Source organism: Gavialis gangeticus, unplaced genomic scaffold, assembly GCF_001723915.1.
Source record: "Gavialis gangeticus isolate Ggan-Ray unplaced genomic scaffold, GavGan_comp1, whole genome shotgun sequence".
NCBI classification, from domain to species: Eukaryota; Metazoa; Chordata; order Crocodylia; family Gavialidae; genus Gavialis; species Gavialis gangeticus.
The window spans coordinates 15,830,248-15,853,554 of record NW_017729015.1 but is presented as its reverse complement, the minus strand read 5'-3'; the positions used below and the strand labels follow the sequence as shown (position 1 = coordinate 15,853,554).

The following is a 23,307-nucleotide window of genomic DNA, read 5'->3' as shown; positions in this document are numbered from 1 at the left end:
CATAGTTTTTCTTCTGGTTTGGCTCTTGAAGACTGCAATGTCCTGATTCCATCAGCAGAGAGCACTAAGTCCCTGTTCCTACCACTGCTGTTATTGCTCAGTCCTGCAAAACACTTATCAAAAACCTCTTATTGGGTCTTATTGCAAACCAGCAAGTAGTTAGGTGTAGCGTGATCAACTTTCTCCGCTCTCAGTAAACACAGAGTAACTGTTCACATCTGTAAGTGGGGGAGGAAGGGTAAGCAGTGTCAGGAAATGAATAAGCTAGTTAGTTGGCTGATAAAATATATATATATATATATCAGGAAGCTGAAGGGGGAAAATAGGGTTTAACATCAAATGTTTAGATTATAAACACGAATGTTAAAATGTAAGTAATGACTGTTAATGCTTGTGTGGTTATGTGGCATGGATAACTGAGTGTACCTCATCAAGACAGCTTGGTTGCTGTGATGAGATTGAACTGAGCTGCAAAGAATTTATGCTGCCCACAAAACCCCTTGTAGAAGGGGAGGGGGAATGGAGCCTCTGAGCAATGTTTTGAAGAAAGACTTAAGTACTTGCGGTGGTCTGTTTGGGAGGGAGTTGGAGGGGAGGTACCTGCAGCTTTACTTTTAAGCTGCTTTGCTTTGTTTTATCACAGCTGGGTTTTCAGGGGTGCACAGTGAGTTCCTGATGGAAAGGTGCTTAATATCTCCATTCTACTGGCGCCCCCAGTTCTTCAGAAACCAGATTTGTGCAGATGAACATTGGGTTCATTTTATTTGCCTTCTGACTTCCTTGGGTAACACTTTCTGAAGCTTTTTATCATTTATATCCAGTTTTCAAAAGGCCCCGGGATGTCTAAATGACCTCACTTAGGACCATTTTACCCTCAAACACCACAAGGCAAATAAAATACCACCACCACGGCATCTCATAGGAAGACTAGGCCCAACAGCCTTCCCACTCTTGGAAGACCATTTTAGGCTGGATGTAAGGAAAAACTTTACTGTCTGAGTCCCCAGGGCCTGGGATAGACTCCCCGAAGAGGTGGTGCAGGCACCTACTCTGGATTCCTTTAAGAAACATTTGGATGCCTATCCTGCTCGGATCACTTGACCCCAGCTGACTGCCTGCCCTTTGGGCAGGGGGCTGGACTTGATGATCTTGCGAGGTCCCTTCCAGCCCTACTGTCTATGTATCTATGAAAATGAACTCCAGGTTTTGGGGGAGGTTTTTTGACTCTCAAATCTGTCAAAGTCTTGTTTTTTCAAAGTAGTGTAAATGATGGAGGCACATCAGAAAACTTAACCATGTCTCTTTAGCTTTCACGTTGTCAGGATCTTCCATCACATCTGAAACCTGGTACTTTTATGAAACAAAAGCTCAGATCGCTTATAAAAGTGACAAGCTTTTAAGAGTGGGGCCTTAAAGGAGAACATCAAATGTCACGAACCTTGCATAAAAACCTTGAGAACTGGTTACATGGTGACTTAATTTTTGTCTTCAGAGCAAGTCGGGGCTTTTAAGCATCTCTATTAGGCCCTCTTGACAGGTAGAAGAATGCGGCTTTGTATTGGCGAGGGAGGATGAACAAAAGCATCTTCATAGCTGGGAGAGCCGCTGCAATAAGCTAGATGTGAACTGGGATTGGTACCCGTGTGGTGTTAGCTTGCCTTCAGTCAGCTTCATGAGAGGACCAGGCTAGAATTGACACCACCCTCTTCTCCAGTCTCCTGCTTCTCCAGTCAAGGTGGAAGTGATTTGACAATGTGTTCAGGTTTTTCTTCGGGCGGTCTATTTTGGCTGTTTGAATGTCTGAGCCATGGGGTGAGAATCTGTGCTTCTCTTCTAAGAGGTGCCACACTGTACTCTCATCCTGAAGGAGGCTGGAGCTGAGGGGCTTCCTGCTATCCCTGCCTCCTGGGCTGTTCTGGAAGCTGGGGGACCTGATATAACTGACTCCACTCCAATGACCTGTCTGTCTGGGGTCCTCCAGGGCTTGCCATGGGGTTCTGGGAAGACATGCTCCTATAGCTGTCTCCTGCAGGGTCTGCGCCAGATCAATACCTCCACAGTTGAAACCATGGCTTGGATGACTGGCACGGGCGGCAGCAAGCATCTTATTGCAGCCTCCAAGGGTTTGAGCCTTGCTCTGGGCTTGTACAGAAAGTTACTGCTTTTCAACCCAGCTGTCCACGGCTCAGGCTGGGCAGTTGAAGGTAGTTGGATATGGAGCTAGCCACGTGTCCCCCTCTGTCTGCCACTGGCTACACAGACCTAGCGCGCCTTAGCCACAGGAGCCCAGTGCTGTTCGGCTTAGGTGACCTTGATCTGTGACCTTCACCCATCACAAAGAAGCTGGAACTTGGGGGCAGTATCTAGCCCTTGAGTTCATCATGCTCACGCAGCAAACAAATTCCATGAAGCCCTTAACATCCCCAAGTTTAAATCCTCATTGAGACGTATCTAAAGCAGCCTTTGACCTAGACTTCCCTATACATGTATTAGTCTTGTGTGCCACCCTAAAATAACTGGCAGAGCGTCTTGCCAGTGGAGGGAAATCTCTTGCCCAGGATGCTGCCTGCTTCTGTCTCACTTGTCTTATTAGCAGGCTGAAGTTTTTAAAAGCCGATTGCATTGTGGGTGACAAGGTTGTTAGGTACTGACAAACCTCTGATGGTTCTTAAAAAGAAGCGTTTGGCTGGACAGAGACCTCAATGTGTTGGCTAATCCTGCATCCAAGGAGAAATGGCTACAGGCTGGGGAAGGACTTGTGGGAGCAAGCTGGCTAATGCTTCCTTGTCTGGGGTCTTGTATGTGGAGGGCTGGCATCTATGCCAATGCCTTTTCCCTGGTTTGTGACAGCTGCTTAGTGAAGACATGCAGAGCTTTGTCCTCAGTTTCACCCTCTGAGGCGCTTTACAGTGTGTGATCAGAACAAAGTAATGATCATTGGGGCTCCTCCATCATTGTTAAGACTGTTCTGTGCACACAAGTTGTCCTGGGGTAGTTCTAGTAGTAGTTATAGTCCTGCAACTAGGACAGAGGCAGCTGTGGTAATGCAACTCTCCACATATAGGAGAGAAAATAAGCTGTACCAGTATCAAAGAAGGTGCCTTTGTACCAGTGAGAGGCTGTGGCTGTGAAGGGTTCATACCTACAGCTGTGACTAATGGATTGCTTTCACTGATAAACCTTGGAAATTATCATTGATACTGAATTATATTGGACTGATGAATTTTTCAAAATTTAGTTTGATCTGCCAAAAAGATTGATACGTATATCACCATTGCTAGAAATCATCGTTGGTTAAAAATCTTCCTTCACTCCCAAACCTAGACCCTCTAACCAAATGAATTATCTTGGTGCAAAAGCTGTGTTTAGATGAGGCCGCAGGGGTCGGACTTGCCTTGAAATGCCTGTGCAACTCTAATGCTGCTGTATAGATCCAGGGGAAAAGGGATGTCTCTTCCTTAGTTCATCCTTTTTCTGGAAAGCTGAAGTGTTGCTCTAAGTGGTTGCCCAGTGAGAACACAAACTGAGCTGAAGGCGTCCCAGAATAATGGGAGGGGGAGAGTTCAAAGCCAGTACCAGGCCTTGCTTGATAGCTTTTTGCTGAGAAATCCTGTCATTGGAAGTGAATGCGGCTGTGTTGTGACAGTGACTGAAAATAAACAGCAAGGGAAACAAGTATCAACTTTCCAAACTAGGTGTTTATTTTATAACAGTGTCCTCTCTCAGTAATCCCCCTCCCCCCCCCCAACTGGCTGAAGTTTTAAGCCCTAAGTAAACAGGACAGGGGTTAGGCAGCCAGCTACTTAAATTGGGTGAGAGTTTTCTTTTAGGGGAACTATAAGCGCCAGTTAAAACCGTGTTAGTGGATAGATGCTGATAGATTTGGGAGCAGCCCAAGTGCTGTTCCCCCCTTGCCCTGATTCTGCAGTCTAAACTGCTTCCAGCAGTAATTAACAACACAGGAGCCAGCTAGTCCACAGCTCTAGAAGAAAAACCATTAGCTGCAAACGCAACAGATACTTAACCAGCCATAAATTCTCTCTCTATATAAAGTCTCATGAACTAGGGCAAGATAATAGGAGATTTGTATTATTTACATCCAAGGGTTTTTGTCCTCCCCCTTTTATGAACTTTGGCAACAGGTAGGTAGGAGTCTGACCCTGGCTTCCCAGGCAAACAGTGAACATATATTCTTGGGGTGTCAGTGGCAGCCGCATGATTTCACAACCATGTTTCGGTGCTTCTTGAGGATCACGTTGTTGTTGCTGTCATAGTAGAGGACGGAGGTCGCACTGAGCTTGGTGGGAGCACAGCAAGCCTTGGGGACGGCTTCAGGCTTCATCAGATGGACCTGAGGAACCAAGCACGGAAGGGTGACTGGCCTCCCCATAGCAGGGTGGGAACCCAACAGCAGCAAGCAACTAGCCTGCTCGAGGTAAACACGCAGTGTTGGCTTTTAGTGAAGAAAGAATACTTCAAAGAGAACAGCTCTTACCTGGGAAAGGCGCCGCTTGAATGGGGAGATTATTTTCAGCTTTCGTAAAAATATTTATTCTAAACTTTTGGCAGGGCTCACTGCCGTTTATATTGGACGCCTTCTCCTGGTGCCGCCCCTGCCGGGCAGCCCCTCAACTAAACTTGCATTTCTGTGCAGTGCCTTTGTCACAACATATACTGACCTTGGGGAGAGAATAACGCAGGTGAGCAACTGCAGCCGTTATGCTGCACTTCGGGCTTTGTTGCCCATGTCTAAGGAATAAAGGATTTTCGTTACGGCTGCTCTGGGGAGACACCGCAGTAGTGAGCCTCTCCAGGCGTCACCTGGTGTCAAAATGGAAAATCAGTGCTGGGCAAAAACATTGTGGGTGCCTTACTTTACCCCTTCTTAAGGGGACAGTGGCTTGACTCATTCTTCTGGCAGTAAAGTTGACAAAGAATTCTTTCAGGACCTCTCCCCGAGACGTAAGCCTAGGAGCTTGTAAGTCATTAAGTGCACACAATTGTTCCTCTCTGTGGACCTGCCAGACATGTGCAACTCATTTATTTCAGGGCAAGTCAGAACCTCCCATTTCAGAAATTGGATGTTTTTCTATCCAGTCCCACTGGTTCAGGATAGATGGCTGGGGGGGTGGGGTTTGATCTTTCTCACTTCCAGTTCTGTTTGCCCCTTAAAACAAGATGCCATTCACATCACTAGGGAGAGGACACATGAAACAGTTAAATCAAATTTAGAAGGGGGGGGGGCAGTAGGAAGAAGGGGATTACCCTTTTTTTCAGGTTGAACTACTGTAACTGTTTCAGTAATTTTGCAGCTTTTTGATTCCAGGCTGGCCTGGGTTAGCTTCCTTTTACTGCAGAATTGGAGCAAACAGACTGAGAAGCTACCATAGATCTGCTGGTGTATGCCTACAGGCTGTAAATTTGTTTTCCATCCACCTGCAGATTGGTTTCTTTCTTTCATTTGTCCACAATCTGATGGCCCAGGCTTGGAGACCAGTGACAGCAGTGTGATTCACACACGGCCAGACTTGTTGGGCTCCTGCAAGTGTCAGTGGTGGTCATTTTGGAAGATAGGAACAGACTTAAATTTATTAAAGGCAAAGAGCAGAACAGAAGGCCCACTCAGAACTCGCAGTGCAGGAGCCACAGATGAAATTCTGGTCCCACTGAAAAGGATGCCAGAGCTGCCATTGATTTCTCTAGGGCCAGAATTTCATCCCCCGTCTTCCTGGGTGTTCGCACAGTGAGGTTTTTCTCTCCATAGGGGCTTCTGGGCGCTGCCATCACAGAAACATTAAACAACAACCGACAGCTTCAAGGGTTTTGTAGCACAAACCTGCTCTAGTGCAGATGAATGAAGAGGAGAAATTAATCTAGGCTCCATGCAATTAAATGCTAACGCTAGAGTCAACACAGTTCCTAAGGTTGAGAAATCAAGCACTCACAAGGCAGGAACTTCCAGAAGTTTAAAGCATCTCTTGCCATGCGTCGTGAGTTTGGGAGATGGCTGCATTAGAAAACCTTCCCTATTTGAAGCCTTCTGACTCAAGTGCTTGGTTTTTGAGGCACAGGGATTCATTACGTGCCCCAATAGATTTCTGACATCCACATGCTGCCTCTAAGCAATTAGGAAAAATGTGTGTGTGTGCAGGCAGTCCTCAACTTACAGCGTTTCACACTTACAACATTTATAAATTGACACCCTGTTTCAACTTTCTGAGGTCAGTTTCAACTTTACAACGCTTGATCCAATGCAACACCATGCCAGTGAACAAGTTCATTGCATCGCTCGTCTCCCTGGAGAACATCTGTCCAAACTTCCTTGGACGCTTTCTTTAAGAAAGCCAGCGAGACTCCAGAAAAACCTGCAGCCAAGACTCTTGAGAAGACTCCAGCCAGGAACCCTTCAAAAAGTCCAGCCAAGAGCCCTTCAACACGTCCAGCAAAGTCACCTCAAAGAAGTCCTTCCAAATCAATATGATTGCTATTTACAATAGAAATACAGTAATGTAGCTATATTACTCATCTATAATTGATCGAGTACAAAATTCTGGGGTATTTTTGGTGAAAATAGGGTATTGGGCCTTGGCTCAGGAACCAATCCACCATTTATAACGTTGTTTCTTAGGATTGGTTCTGAGTTACAACGTTTCGACTTAAAAAAAACAAGTTTTCAGGAACCAATTGTGTCCGAGGACTGCCTGTATATGCATATCAGTGATTCTCAACTAGGGTGCCATGACACCCTGGGGTTCCTTGAGACCCTTGCAAGGGTGTTATGAGCTGCCACACAATGTTAGCACTGTTAGGCATGCAAACATGATTCACCAGATAAATCAAGAGATTTCAAGTAGGGATCCATAGTGTTAAAACCATTCTGACCTGTTTTGGCACAATTCTTTGCAACAGAAGAATGGCTCTGGTATTTTTTCTATAGTAAAAAAAATGAATGAAAGCTAAGAGCTGACACTGTCTGAGGGGTACCTCAAGTCTCTCGAGGGGTGCTTTGAGTCTAAAAAGGTTGAGAACCATTGATATGCCTATAAATCTCACACAGCTATTTGCAGTTCAGCAAAGGCGAAGCACCTCACTGAGGACTAGTTCCCTGCTTGTCAGCGTCAGGTCTTTATTAAGTTAATTGAGAAGAGGGAAAAGAAATAGTCTCAGAAGAATATGATGCGTTTTCCATCCCTGTTAGCAGACCTCAGACAGGGAAGCTTTCAGCTGAAACGACTAAGCTTTAAAACAACTGAGGGAAACCAAGAGGCTGTAATGCAAACCCTTTTCTAATGTTATAGCAGCTGTTAATTTGCAATGCGCGTTGCTGGCGTTGATCAAATAAGCTGCTTTGCCACATTAATTTGAATCTGGCTGGGAATGGTCTAGAAAGGGCAGATTGAGGGATCAGCAGAAAGATTGGGCTGCAACCACCCAAACAATGTTGCTTCTCGTTCTTGGAAGATAGGTCTGACTTAAACCCCTGGCAAGTGCTCTCAAACTCTGAAGTCTGAGCCATGCATTTTAGAGAACTTCCTCAAAACTTTTAAACAAATGTAACCTCTCACTTGGGGTTACAGAAAGATTCCTATCTATCTTACAGACCTAACACTGCACTTTCTCCCGTCACCTGCCCCCTGCAGTGACCTGATGTATACTTCTCTCAGTAGATGAAGGCCACTCCAAATGCTAATAATCCTCTGCAAAGCAGTTCCTTTCACTACAAGCTATTAATGTGTGCATGCATTAATAAACTACTGACTAGTGACTGCAGGATGGCGTGATTGGTGGCATTCATGCAGGAGTCCAAAGGGAAGGCACATTCTCCTTCACAGTAGTAGGCAGAGTACCCTTGTGGTGCGATCACCCAGTCCTGTGAGAAGAAAGATTTTACTCTAATTAAGCAGCGTTCTTTTCACCTACTACACTCATTCGTTCATTTTTCCTGCATCTGCAAAAACAATCCATTAGTTTGACCCATAGTGTGGCTAGGGAAAATGCCAAGAACTATGGTTTATTTTGACTTTTTTGTACTGTGCAAAGAGTCATTCAACTGATTTCAGGTTCAGGGTCACCGATGGGGTTTTAGGCTGCATCAGTTCACGTTTCCCTTAATAATACCAATGATCTTAAAGGGAGTTCCTGTTGATGCTCTCTGGCCAGACCAACGGGATGCACAGTTAATAAGTTATAAATTGCCTTATGTTCATGAAAGACTGTGTTGGAAAGCCCAAAAACAGGCTACTTTTTTTTCTTTTTCTTTTTTTGCATTTAATTTTCTTCTGTATGAATTTTATTACTGAAGCAAAATTGAAGGTTGTGGGGGTGTAGAAGGGAGTTGGGGGGAATTACCAGCCATCCAAGGTCCTGAAAGCTGACATAGAGCTCATGCCTTCTGCACACCTGTCTGCCTTCGGTGACATGAATGTCATCTAGAAAAATAAAATGGGTGTGAGTATATGCAGCCTGTTATCTCTGACTAGGTCCATTTCAATGTCCCCAGGCTCTTACCAAAGATCCCAGGAAGCCTGTTTGGGTGCGGCAAGTCATTCGTTTTCTTGGGCTGCCTCTTCCTGAGTTGCTTGACTGCCCGAGTGACTCGGGTTGGGTTTTGGGTTGCTCGAAAAAAGGTGACCATGAAGGGCTGCTTGGATCGTGGACCACGGCAACCCAGAAGTCCTGCTAAACTCGGGTCAACACTCTGCCCTGTGGAAGTCAGAAAGCACAGAGGACACATTGGTTCTGCAGCAGCCTCACAAGAGGCTGAGAGAGGAGCTCTATCCAGTTACAGGGGAAGAAAAATAAAGCAGGCAAGCACTTTTTAAATGTAACCCCCCCCCCCCCAAAAAGCTCCTTTTTTTTCCCCTCTGAAGTCATCATCTTACATCTGTTCTGCTCCTTTTGTTCTATAATTTGCCCTGCAGCTTGCTCCCTTCCACAGTTTCCTCCCCTGCCCACTGTCGTCTTCACAGTGTATGTTTCATAATCAAAATAGAGCAGCTCCTGATGTGCCAATAGGCTCCTTTCCCAGAGCCAAGCTAGATGACTGGGATCCTTCAACAACAGAGCCTGTGCTTGACAGCTCTACCTGCCTCTATCTTGTGTCTTAAAGAGATGCCACCTGTCACAGTCAAATTGGTGATCATGCTCTGTGAGTGAATTTTTTTTTCCTCCTAGGAAGACCAGAAGAATTAGTGTAATCACAGTTCAGCAGAGGAAGATTAGTAGATGTGGGAAAGGTTGAAGAGGGAAAAGAAGAGACAAGAGAACAAGAGAGATCCTAATGTTAGGGAAAAAAATGGAGTTGTTTAAATGGTTTCAAGTTGTTCAGGCTTTTTTCATAAGACTGATGCTACTTTCTTTGTGTTTCCGAACAACCTCAGCTAGCGTGTGCATTCACCACTCCTGGATCCAGCCCAGGGGACAACAGTGGCAAAATGGTTGGACAGGCAAAATACATTCAGTCAATAGGCACGTGTGTTTCTTCCAAATATGAACAGCCAGAGCCTGGGATACATTGCAGACTGCAACATTTTTATGAATGATTTGAATGTGGGGGTGAAGAACTCACTGGCCAAGTTCATGGATGACACCAAGTTACAGGAGAGTGTGGTCATGCTTGAAGATAGGCTGCAGATACAGGTGGACCTAGTCAGCCTGGCAATTTGGGCAGATCGGAACATGATGAAGTTCAGCACTGAGAAATGTAAAGTCTCCACCTCGGGACGAGCAACTCCTAAAACACCCACAGGCTTGGTGGCACCAAACTGACTAGAACCACAAATGAAAGGGTCCTGGAGGTAATAAGAGACCACAGTATGAATATGAACCAGCAGCGTGATGCTGTAGCCAGCAGGGCAAATAATACTGTGGCATGCATCAATCGATGCCTCTCCAGCAAAGCCAAGGAGGTGATTCTTTCACGCAACTTCGCACTGGTGAGACCACAGCAGGAGTACTGCATCCAGTTCTGGGCACCGCACTTTAACAAGGACATGGACAAGCCTGAGAGGGTTCAAAGAAAAGCCACCCGTATGATCTGAGTCTTACACAGCAAGCCATATGAGGAAAGGCTGAGGGATCTGGGACTCTTCAGCTTTACGAGAAGAAGGCTGAGAGGGGACCTGGTAGCAGCTTACTGCTACACTAGGGGAGTAAATCAAGGGCTTGGTGAGCAACTATTTACCAGGGCATCTGAGGGGAAAACCAAGAGTAACGGCCACAAACTCCTGGAAGATCAGTTCAGGCTCAACATTAGGAAAATCTTCACAGTCAGGGTGTCCAGACTGTGGAATAAGCTCCCTCCAGAGGTGGTGCAATCACCTACCCTGGAAATCTTCAAGAGGAGACTAGACAGTCACCTTGCTGGGGTCACCTCACCCCCCGTTATCTTTCCTGCTTGGTGCAGGGGGCTGGACCCGATGATCTTCTGAGGTCCCTTCTGGCCCCTTGCCATCTGTGAATCTATGAATAGGGTAAACATCCCAGACACCTTTCAAGGAGCTTGCTCAGGTACTGCAAGCCACCTAGTCATGACAGAATGCAGCACGTGGGGACAATTTACCCAGCTCCCTGGCAGGGCAAATTAGCCTGTACTGAGTCCTAGTGTTGCTGTGACTACCCTGCTCCCAGTATCTGCCATGTAAGCATGCCCTGCCTCTCGTGGGGAGTGTCAGTGGCATGCAGGCTCTTAAATCACTTAAGTAAATCCCCCCTCTCTCCACTGATTCATAGAAGTTAGGGGCCAGAAGGGACTTCATGAGACCATCAGGTCCAGCCCCCCCTGATCTTAGGCAGGAAAGAAAAAAGACTGGGGTCAGATGACCCCAGCAAGGTGTGCAAAGCATGATGGTTTCAAGGGACCAGGTAACATATGAGACATTTGCAAAGGCTTGTTGCCTTCAGTGAGTCAGGATAGGATTTATGGCTGTGCTTTACAGACCTGGGACTGAGCACGACAATTCTGAGGAAGTCCTGATAGACATATTTTCATCCCTAAACTTCCAATCAGTTGGAGAAAAAGGGGTTTTCTTTGTATTTCCATTGCTGATTACATCTAAACTGCTCCAAACATTTTGTTTTCCCACCCTTAGAGGATGGCAAAACTTATGAGACCTCATTTGGTACTGGACTTCCATCAGCAAAGCATGAATAAAATCAGCATGTACTGGTAGCAACAGAAAGCAGACCAGTTAGCCCTAATAACCCTATAGCCATATCTAATGGATCATGAGTGACTAGCCAGGTGCTAACCATCTCGCATGGGAACCAGAAGGCACAGAGGGGAATTCTCTCTCTTCACAGGTCATCTCTTGCATTGGCTGGCAGGGATCATCTCAGACTGACATGGGGAAAAGGATCCATTTGCATAGAGGGAGAGAGGGAAGCCTATTGTTCACGGCTGCAGGGGTCAGGCACAGGCTACCCTCATAGCAGCATGGTTTCAGTAATACATGTCACTGCAGGGACATCACTGCAAGCATCAGCCATGTCTAGGAGCTGGCTGAGTGCCTGTGCTGGTTTAGTGCTAAGGGGGCCAAGTTACAAAGGAAAAAAGGGAACCCTTGCAAGACTTCAGACTGATTGGGAAAACCTGGAGCCACTTCTCAGGCTGGCAGGGTCCCACAGAGGTCACTGATTTTTCTCACCTGTGCAGCTAGTCCATGCTGTTCAGAGCTGGGGTTTGGAGCTGCTCCCCTCCACACAACCCTGCAGCTCTCAGAGAAGGAGTGAGGACATGGTTTCACATGCTACAGTCTAGCAGGGTGGCAGAGAAAGAACTGCTGGACAAAGTACTGTTCAGGGAGAGAGGATACATTCTCCATTCCTCAAGGACCATTTCTGGAGCACAGTTTTGGAGGCAAAACCTGGACTGGATTTTATCCATTGGCAAAAAGATGGGCTAATCCACAGAAACGGATCCCAGAATCCCCACAGGTAAGGACTACCTTAAGTCTATAAGCTACAGTGAGAGCATGGTAGAAGAATTGCAGTAGCACTGATGCCTCAAGAAGTAGACATTCAAGCTTTAAAGTGGATATTCTCCTTAAGTCTGTTTGCAATGAGCTTGTCACACCCAGAGCTATGTGTTTTTATAAAAGCTAGCATGAACTTTAAATCTGCTAAGTGTCCGACTCAGCCTTACCATCATCTGTCTCCACATAAAGTCGCAGTCCCAGGTTGTATTTGCGGTCTACTAGCCAGTGATTACTGGCAGCTGTGACATCAAAAACCAGCCAGCCCTCAACTCCTGCTCGGAGGTCCTGGAGGTCTAGTAGGAACAAGTCAGAATCCCTACAGGAACAGGAGAAAACAGACAAGAGGCACAACTGAAACCGCCTGTGCTTAGCATGCAGCCGATTTGTGATAAAGCAGTGCCTACCAGTGGGGTCCTGGGCTATAAGGAGGAGTTGTGATGCTACAAATACTGTTAATAAGCACTATAATTCCTGTTGTTTGCCTTGAAAAAACATGCTCACTCACTTTAAACAGTGAAAAAGCTGAGAGGTGCCATTGGTCCCCCTGGGAGAGATGTATTACTCAACGAAATATGGGGGAATCATTTATTTTTTGGCCTTATCACCTCTAAGATAAGAAAACACGTATATAGGTTTGTTGGTAAACTGAATGCTTGGAAGTGAAAAAGTGGCACTAAACTAGCAGTTCAGTAGTTGTATAAGCTGTTTCTGGCATCCTATAAAGATCTGTTGGTTTTCCCCTGTCTCATGGCACCTGTTGGAGTGCTCCTTCACGATCTCATAAATGCTGATGTGGAGGGTTTTGTTGGCGTGCCGAGTGATACTTCTCATCTTGTATATTCGGAATTCGGCAGCTGTCACAGACTCCCCTGCAGGAATTTGAGTTAGGTCAAATCTAAACTCCTTCCAGTAAGGCTTCTGGTAGAAGATGTCTCTGTCATGTTCAACTGGAAAACACAATTAGAAAATGATAAACACTTTGCATCATTTGTATTACCAGCCATAATCAAGTAAAAGTCATGTCGGATGAGTTGCTTTGAGTTTTAATGTGGCTCCCCTGTACTTGGTCGTACATCTCACTGATTTTTCTGCTTTTTACAGGACTTCATTAGATTGCTTGTATTGTGGACCCGCTCTTAACTTTCAGCTACTGCCACCATTTGTTATGTGCCAGCTTATTTTGTGGAATACAATGCTGAGTGTTCCTCAATTTCCACAATTGCTAACGTCCACAACTTGACTCCAAGCCTTCCCTTTTTTCTTAAAGCCCTAGATTTTAACAATCATCTAAGAATCTCAATTTCACTTTTAAAAAAATGAGGAAGGAGAGACAAGTCCCAGCCCTCCTGGCTGTGGACAAAAAAAAAAGAAGCTTGGGAATGTGACCCGAGTGTATTCTAAAGCTCACAGAAGCAGAAAAATGTGTGTGCGCATGTAACCTCATGATTTCTGGGATACAGAGCTGGGTTTTGAAGAGCTGGTGTTGGCAATACTGCAAGTTTTAAAATGCAGTGTATATAAGAGAGGCAGTATTACCCAGTGGATTGAGACTGCTCAGGGACTCGGGAGACTAGAACTATATTCCTAGCTCCACTGCTGGCTGCCTGGGTGACCCTGAGAGACTTGCTTCTCTGCTCTGTGCCTCTATGTCCCTACCTATAACATAAAAGCCAGTAACCTCTCCTTTGCACAGTACTTTGAGAGCTGTTTGGTGCACAGTGCTGGGTGAGAGTGGTACAGGAAGGGATGAACATCTTGCTTGCTTTTTAATTTCTCCAGGGAGAAAGTCTAGATCTGCATGCATGTCTTTTCCTGGTGCCTGTCCCTTCCTTCCTGTTGCTTATTTTTAAAAAAAGCACAAGCAAAGGCCTGGAAATCTCTTTGGAAAAATGCTGCACTGTGTAGAGTCTTTTAATGGTTTTGACTCTCCCTGCATCATGCTGGGAGCCCCAACAAAGCTGCCAGTTTGAGGTTTAATTCTGGCCGTGGTTTCAGAAGGAATATTTCCTTTCTTAACTGGGGCAACTGATGTGAGGAAGATCTATTGAATCTGGATTGGGAGTGTTTGTGTTATTTCTGCAGCTGACAAACATCTTTAGGTTGGTTTACAAACTGACTTCTAAAACCTTGCGCACAATTTGATTTTCTCCATATGACCATTATGGTGCCACTTAAATGCCGAGAGGGGAGGCTTTGCTCTGGCATGTGGAAGCAGAGAAATCTTTGGGTTCTTAACACAACAAACGCAGCCATTTCACAGCTTGTCGTGGGACCATGGAATGAAAGGGCACGATTATGTTTGACTGATCCACTGTGAGTTATGAGATCAGGTTTAAAAGGTTAGTGTGTGTTTCTATGCAGGACTGGGATTTAGGGCTGTTACCCCCAAGCAGAGCTTTGAATCCCTGGAAGGAAAAGTTGCAAAGATTCTGCCAAGCGCACGGGGGAATTTTGCTATTGATTTTATGCAGCAGATGAGTGCAAAACCCTGGAGAAGAGCAGAAGTGTCTTTGGACTTGAGTGATTTGCTGTGTGTTGATGAGAAGTTGTTTAATCCCTCAGTTTATCTATGTAAAATGGACAGGAGAGTTGGAAAGGTTTATGGCTGGCAGAGAGTCTCTGAACCCCTTTCCCCCCAAAATTGTGCCAAGGTCATTTATTAATAAATCGCTCTAGTCTCATTAATGACATGTTTAACAACTTTATTGCAATAATCGATGCACTGAAATGATTAGACTTTAATGAGCTCGCCTTTGAGCACAAGAACTGCGAGGTCATACAAGGCTGGAGGAGGGGTACCGTGATACCCAAAAGCTTGTCTATGTCTGTGTTGGTCCAATACAAGATATCCCTCAAAAGAAGTCTTGCCTTTCTGAAACTGATAAACATTTAGGCCACTAAGCAATCTTGCTTTTGTTTCATTTGCTAAAAGTGCTGGGCTGCATTAAGCTGTCATTCCCATGTTTTTTTTTTTTTAGTATCAGCTTTGATTAGCAGTTGCTCTGTCCTTAAAGAAAGAACTGGCTAGGGAGGACAAGGGTGTCTTTCAGTCTCTTTTCCAGGCAAGGTGTTTAGGTTGTGTAACTCAGCATAGCTCCCTGGACATGGCCCACCGACCCTGCCCAGTCTCTGCTCCGCAGCCCTCTGAACATCAAGGAATGAGATGAAGAGCCCGGCTCATCTTGTGTCAGCCTCTGGAGGCAACGGTGTCCCTAGTTTGAACCAACATGAACAGACTAGGAACCTGAAATAATAAGCAGACAGAATCACCCCTTCACTTACCGCAGGAGAACATGGCACCTGGGTGTCAGTAGGGTCAATGATAAGAGATTGAAGTGGCCCTTTTCATTTAAAATGCACCTTAGAGTTATTTCACTGGATCTTTAAGTTAAAGTTTGGGCCATCTAAAGACTTGTCTATGACAGTTTTCTAAGACTGCCCCTGTACAACAAATATTTATGACCCGCTCAAACGTACAAGTATTCAGAGATTCATAGCATCTGATGAAGCAGGTTGTCACCTATGAAAGCTCATGTCTCTCTGAACCATTTGGTCTTTTTAAAGTGTCACCCTGCCTTGCCTTCTGCCTGTACAAATAATTAAACAATCTCAATGAACCTGGCCCAGAGCAGGACAAAATCCTGGTCTTAAATATCCGTTGTTAATATTATTAAGGATAATGATGATAACAGATCTTTCATGAGGCTGAGACCAAAAGTCTCCTCTTCCTGATCTTATACCAGGTGCATGGGTTTGAACTTGTGCTGTTGTGTGCACAAGTAAGAAGTTGCATGCGACTTACAGGTGACCTGTCTGATCAGCAGTGAAGCCACATCTTGGACAGTCTCAAGCACTTGGTTCTGTGGTCACATAAATTGTAGGTGATGTTGTTATTTTGCTTTTGCTATCAGTTAAAATTAATTTGTAACAGTTAATTTGAGCCAGCCCTAAATTGCTTTTTGGAAGGGAGGCAGACTTTTGTTTTGTCAAAAGCCTTCATGGAAAGTGTCTGTTTTCTATAGAAGTTTGGTCAAAATCCTCCAAAAAAGAGGTCTCGCTTTATTTTTACGTATGTAGCTTGTATACTGTTTCACTTAGGGTTCTTCTGTAATTGCTGCTCAGAAACGTCCCAGGCTACAGTTAAGGGGCATGATTAAACTTACTAAAAATCAAGAATAATGTTTGGGAAATAACAGAGACATATTGAACAAACCCACTTCTACAATAGTGGGTGATCCTCCTATGAGGTGCCCATGTATAAAATTAATTGAATTAAAATTTAAGCTATTTAATTCCTTACAAAAAATCAAATGCATCATTAAACCAAAGCTGCTGCTATCAATGCTATTTTCAGGTTTTATGTTAAAATAGTGCTGGCACCTCAATATAACAGCTTGGAACCCATCCGCATCTACAAGCTAATAAATTCACCAGCCCAAAACCTCTCATGTCAATGTGAGACACAAAACTGAATGGGACTTGGCTAAATATGTAAAGGAAGCTGTTTTAGAGCCCTCAGTGGCAGTGCAATCTCAGTAATGAAGAAACACGATGGAGAGATTAGGTGGACCATGAAAACTTTATTGGAGGCTTTGGAGCAGAGGCTGGGGGAGCGTCAGGTTAGGAACAGGACCTCCTGTGTTTTGTGCAAGGGGTTGGACTAGACGACCTTTGACATCCCTTCCACACCTGCGGTTCTATGAACTTCACCTGAACTGCCTCCAAAACCTAAGCCCCATAGATGGCGAATATGAAGTACTGTCATGTACACAATTCCCGTGGACGATGGAGAACACATAAAGAGCATGTGGACCTCACATTTATGTAAGGGGAGCATGCAGCTAAGTGCTCTTCTCCAGAACTGAGATCTTAATTAGGCATCCATGTGTCTTTAAAAAAAAAATGTTCCCTTCCAACTTCGGGGCTCACCACAAGGTACATTTTTAAAAAAAGCAGCGGGCCAGGCTGCCCTCAGGCGGATGTGGAGAGCACTTCCTGTTCCAGCGGTGTGGGCCTGGCACCAAGCAATGGACAGCTGTGCTGTGGAAGGATGTTGCAGAGTACATTTGGGAAGGAGAAACCGGCATTTTGATCTCCCCATACAAAAAAGAAAACAACAGGACACCGCCAAGCGAACAGCTGCAAACTTGCTCCAAAGCCACTGGAATAACTTCAGGGTTTCTGAAAACCAACCCATACCCCAGATGAGTAGAGCAACACCGTATGTCACGACCAAGTCCTGAACGGTGCTCGGGAGGCTAGGAGCTCATAAGCTGTCCTTACTCTGCTCTCCAGCCCCAGATGCTCTGTCCTAGCAATGTGCAAGACGTCCTCATCCAAAAAAAGGCCTTGGTGGGGGCCTAACAGTTGGGTGTCTGCAGCCCAAAATGTTAGGTGCCTGGTCCTCAGCATGCAGCCCAGAGCCTGGCACCTCAGCTCCCTATATAATTAATTGCCCAGACAGTGGGAGGTGTTGGGTCTAGGTCGGTCCTCCTCTGCCTCAGAGGGTTCAACTGCACAGCTATCAACTAGTGAGACTCCGGTGGTCCCCCTCCCCCGTACTGCTTGCTCTTCCCCCCACTTTGTCTTTTATTTTCTAATTTCTCTCTCCTTATGCTCTGCTTTTTGCACCTCCTTTCAAAGCACTTCATAACATCTATGAGCTTAAGCTCAAGACAGCTTGTGCTGTCTATATATGTCTTATTTAGTTAGCCTATGAAGGTGCATATCTACCTGGCCTTCTGACTCAGGTGAGGGGGCAGAATCCCCTTCTCCACTTATCTCTTGTAAGTAGCTAGAGTTGGATCTCTGCATAGCAAACATGGCTTAGGAGGGGTGTGACTGTAAAGAGCAGTTGCTATTCCTAAATAACTCCGTGCAGACAGGCCCTCTGGAAACAATGTGATACCAACTGAAAGGTTTGCGCTCCAAGTTTGCTGATGCCCAAGCTACAGCCACACGTCAGTACATGCTGATTTCCATTGGGTAATATGAAATTTGCCTTCTGTGCCCCAGCCCCAGCGAGGTGACAGGCCAGAAAAATTGTTCTCTGTCCCTCTCCGCCTTGCTGCTGCCTGTCGCATGTTTTACTACATTAATTGTTGATCCCAGCCTGGTCCCTGCTTTTTTAATGATGCTGGAATTCAAGTTAGGGAAGGGAGAAGCAAGAATTCAAAATCCTGATGGCTGAGGTCTTGCCTGCCTTGATCAACAAATGGTATGTACCTCAAAGCAGAGGGCTGGGTTTCCAGTGGGATCAAGTATCTCTCTGCCCCTGACCATCAGAAGACCTTAAGCATGTCACTGGCCCCATCGCTCAGCAGTGCTTTCTGGACTGGGTGTAGCAAGTACTGCAACTCAAAGCACTGCAGTTCTCATGTTTGCTCCTCGTATGAAAATACATCAAGTGTTTAACTGAGGAAACGTTACTGCTTTTGAGAGCTCTGTTCGCAGGAAATCTGCCGTGTGCTGGTTTTGGACAAGAGCTAGAATATATGAAACCTGACAGCAACACAACCTTGTCTGGTTAGCTTAATTGAATTTCTATCAAGAAAATTATAATGTACAGCGGCAACCTTTCTATTTTTTTCCTCTACTCTCAGCTGTGGTTATTTATGAGTACAGTCCTAGGGATGGCTGTTCCCTTATGAGTTCTCCTATGTAGAAACAACAGACAAGAAACACAGAAACGGCATCAGCAACTTACTAATAAAATCCATACCAAGGCCTTAGAAAAACTGTATAAACATCTGCAATTAGAGGTTTTACCAGAATACTTTAAATTTGTCATATCTGATTTATAAACATGCCTTCAGGCAAGGGCAGCCGGAATTCTTGTGGCAAAATCAAGGAGGTCTGTGTGGTAACGGAACAAGGACACAGCTAAATGTGAAAATCCAGCTGGGTGTTTCCCAGCGCTGCAATTTTGCTCCAAAGTCAGTTGAGTGTAGTGCATTGCAACAGTTCAGATTGGCTCTGAAGCAGCAACCTAAGATGGCCTAAAACAAATGAACACATGTGGCTTTTCTGGAGAAGCCATCTCGATCCATAGTGATTTTTTTTTATTTTTTAAGTGTAAGGGGGGATTGGGCACGTATCAGCAAACCTCTGGCCTTCAAAAGTGCCGCCTCCAAAGAGGTACTCCTTCCTTAGCAGCCCACGTAGTGGGAGCAGCACGTGGATGCTAGGAATTGCGGCCTAGGAACCCATGAGACAAATGTTATAGTAGCTGTAGGCAGATGCTTCCTAACCTGGAAATCTCTCTACATAACCACCTGCATAGATTATTCCTACTGTAGCAAGGCTGGGTTGCATTTGAGGCCTTGCACAGTCGGGGATTGAAGTAATTTCTCTGCAAGGGCCAGATTGTGGCTGACTGATGCTCAGACTTCTTGGTGCTCACGAGGGGATTATGTGCATGTGCCACATCTGTGCGTGTACCTGTGCATACAGGTTTCTGCCCCATGTGTGATAATACACTGAATTCTGCTTTTCAGACTCCCTGAGAACTGGGCTTGACATCACTGAGGCTAAAGCTTTATCGTGGGCTTAATAATGCGTCTGTTTGCAGGAGGGCAGAAACAGTCTACGGTTTCTGGAATGTTGTTAAGTTGCAAGGCTGAAAAAAATGTTGTTAAGTTGCTGCCGCCTCCAATCGCTTTCATTGTGAAACTTTCACTAAATTTAATCCTTTGCTGAATGGTCTCTTTTCACCTTCTGCAACAAGAGACAAAGCAAATCTCTAGACCTGTTCCGTGTAGCAGAGACAGGTCCCCTGGTGCAGATGCCAAAGGAGTTCTCTTGCTGGGACAATTTAAACCATGTTGGGACATGGGTGCCACAGGTGGCCTATGTGTGGCCCTCCAGTAGATCAGAGAGGACAAGCAGCACAGTGGCAGGTGGAGCAGGAAGCAGAGCAGCAGATGGGGCAGGAAACCCAGAGAAAGAAGCGGAGGAAGTGGATTGGAGTGGCACCGGGGGAGGGTGCAGGGCTAATTTGTAGCGCACCTGCCAAAAAGGTTGGCCCCCACAGGTTTACACCGCTTCCATAAATGATGTAAGCAGTACCTGCCATATACCAGCATAAGCTGTACCCATTCAGGGGCTTTTGCCGGCCTGGACAAGACGGTTAGAGGTGGGTCTATCCGCCCATCCCCTTCCACACACTTCATGGTCAGACATAGTTTTGCCAATGTAGCCTTATAGGGCAGGCCTAGATCTAACTAAAGGTCTTCAGTAGGAGAATGATGACTATTCCCCAAGCTACGGTCCTCATGGGGCTTCCTTCTGTCTAGAGACAGGCCCCTGAATGAGTGTGTGTGCTTCCACAGGTATGCAGAATTAACATGGGCACTATGTGTGCAGGTCCGTAAGCACCTTTTAATGCACTTTGTTGGCTTTTTTTTCTGGTACAACTGAAAATAAATGTTTAAAAAAAAACAAGACTGTTTCCTCCTCACGAGGAAATCTGCAGTGAGTTTATTTTGGAGGTCACCTTTATGTGGTGAGTGGAAAAATAAATGACTTGCTAATCACCGGCATGTGCTGGGTGTGCAATCACTGGATGCAGAATGCAAATCCAACAGAGTGTAATCCTCTAATTATAGCATTTCTGAAATATACTGATTAACTCAAGGGATTTCCTTTTGGCTTGTGACTAAAAAATGTCAGACTTTGACATCAACGCAAAGAACTCCTAGACCCCAACCATCTTAAAAGGGTGTTTCTCTTGCAGCACAGTCCTGTCCCCTTCTAAGTAAGGGGCATTCTTCCTTTGTAAAAGATTTGGAGCATATAAGAAACTTTTCAGTTTCTATATTACAAGGGCTGAACCAAGCAGAAATACTGAGGTAGTCAAGTATAGAAGGAAAGTCAATGAAGACGAGGCATCCTGGAAACACAGAGAAAGAGGGCTGGACGGGAGCTCAGATCATCTCAGCTAGCCCCTCTGCTCAAGGCAGGACCATCCCTATTCAAACCGTCTCTAATCAGAGGATGCTCGTTTAAAGGATTCCAAGTGGCTGAAATGCTTAGGTTGTTGCTTCAATCTCTGGGAAAAGAATAAGGCAATAGCAATGGTGATGCAAAGCTTGAACATTGATCTACAATCTAGTGATTACCACATACTTTAACAAATGAAATCAGCTAAGCCTGTTCCTGTGCTTCCATGTATGCTTAGTGAAGGAAGAGGAGAAAATTGGAAATACTAGCTAGTTGCTTTAATAAATCACTAAGTTATCAGAGGACTGAAGAACACAGGCCTCCTTTGTAGACTGGCACAAAGGCTACTTGGTCCACAATTCCAAGATTAACTTAACTTCAATACTGGGGGAAAAACAGTACAGCTAGTATGACAGAAGTAAATCTATGTATAGTTACGTGATAATTGTGTGAATGGTGACATGGGGTCACGACAAAGATCACGCCAGGCATTTTTTGGATAAAATTACTAGCATTATGTACTGGAGAAAGCAAAGCCACCTAGTATAGGTAAAGTTTAGTAAAGCCTCTAAGGTACAGTCACTCAGAAGAATTGGCAAACTGGCAGCTTTAATGAAAGCTTAGTGCAAAGAGAAGCCTGGGGATGTGTTAAACACAAGCTTACAGCCAATTCAGCCAGCATCCCAAGCTATTGTCTAGTCACTAGAGCAAAGGTCCGCTTGTGAGGACTCCAGGGTTAAATTTGGTCTACTACAGAATATTGCTCTGGGATCTTGGTGAGTCATTTGTGTGTCTGAAAATTGTGCATAATAATTCCCCTCTGCAGGAGTGTTTTTGAGCCTTTTAACAATGCACATGGAGTCTTCAGGGATCCCTGAATGCAGAAGTTTGAATGGCAAGTCCACAGAATTATCAGCAATAGCTACTCTTCTTGCTTGGCTTGTATCGGAAGATGGCTGGTGTAGCCTTCTAAACTTCAGGCTACCAGGAACCTTGATTTCTTACTGGACCAGGGTTGACACAACTCTTATTTCCTCTTGAAAACAAATAAATGGTGTAAGATGCTGGGTGGAGGGGTTCATGCATGAACCCTTTTGAGATCCAGCCTTGGTGTGCACGTGTGAGACTAACAGTAGTGGGATTATTAATGATCCTAGGGCAGTTTCCAGAAGTTTGGCATTTTTGCCAAAAGTTTCCTCTCCCCTTAGTGCAGTGTGTTATGCTGCACGCTGGTTATTGCTTTGCTGCAATAAAGAGATGGCTCCACTCCTGCAGACACTGAGTATGATGTTTCCTGCTCTGAATGGCCCCATTGATGCCAACGGCACTGCCCGGAGTGAGTTGCACGTACTACCTTTGCTAATAGGTGTGCCTGGAAGGTTTGAGCATTCGTGTTTATGAAGTGCTTTGGGATGGCCCCTGTGGAATGAAAGGCCCCAGTGACACTTTTAAGGATGGGAAAGGCACTGCTTGCAAAACTTGTAGATTGCTTTTTTTCCATTTGTGTCCTTAAAGTGCATCTAAAGTTCAAGGCTCCATGCTAGAGAAAGGGTCCTGAGCAATTAGCTTGATTTGGGCAAAACCTTTTTTTTTTTTTTTTTAATGTCCCGATTATCTTTTAGGTGGGTGTTCCTACTCGAAGTAGTTCTGCCTCTGAGCTTCTGCACCCGTTTGCTGCGAAGTGCACTGGGCATGTGGCTGTCCCCAGCAGAAAGCACGTTGAGGGCAGTTTCAATGCCTTCCCATTCCTAGGGCAAGAGAAGAGATGCTTTTCCTCATGGATGATGGCACAAATCAAATGTCCCCTAGGCAATCACAGCTGAGAGACTCTTACTGAGACTCCTTTTCTTGGGCCAGGCTCTTTACCGGTGCCCCATGCACCCGAAGCACCACTTTGCTGCTCGGTCCTGTCACCCAGGGAGGAGGCTGAGGTTGGGGACAGAGGTTCCTCCTTTGTGAGGAAGGTCTGTTGTAGAAACACAGAGCAGCAGCCCCCTGGGAACCAACGTGCTTGGGCCCCTTGGGACTTCTCCCTTGCTCTCCCCTTCGGTCTGACTCGGGGTCTTTACCAGTTAATAACTGAGAGGGGAAGGACTGACAGACCCGCTTCACTGAGTTTTTCAAGCTGTCTTTAGTTTATCGTGAGCTAAGTTATTTTAATGCGGGGGGGAAGGCAGACAGAGACCCTGAGGGGATGAAGCAGAGCTTTGTGTGAGAAAGCCGGGCTGCAGCTCTTCTCACGCAGCTGCAGGGCTGGAATTGCCCCTCTGGCCTGGTAGGTGACCAAGAGCTTTGGGAGGACACGCTCCCAGGGACAAGCACAGCACCCTCCTCCCTCCACCGCTGCACCTGGACAGGGTAGAGCTGGGACCTGGCTGCCTCTGCAGTCCCT

At 45.5% G+C, this 23,307-nt stretch overlaps 1 protein-coding gene across 1 annotated transcript; it reads right to left on the bottom strand.

Moving 5' to 3' along the window:
* Positions 1-3,681: 3,681 nt before the first annotated feature.
* LOC109294105 (bone morphogenetic protein 8A-like) lies at positions 3,682-12,987 on the bottom strand. The gene is made up of 6 exons (XM_019512358.1): positions 12,730-12,987; positions 12,143-12,291; positions 8,509-8,703; positions 8,350-8,429; positions 7,760-7,870; positions 3,682-4,351 (listed from the first exon to the last, which is right to left on the bottom strand). The coding sequence occupies exons 1-6, from the start codon at positions 12,804-12,806 to the stop codon at positions 4,202-4,204; spliced, it is 762 nt and encodes a 253-aa protein (XP_019367903.1). The 5' UTR covers positions 12,807-12,987; the 3' UTR covers positions 3,682-4,201.
* Between the last annotated feature and the right edge of the window lie 10,320 nt (positions 12,988-23,307).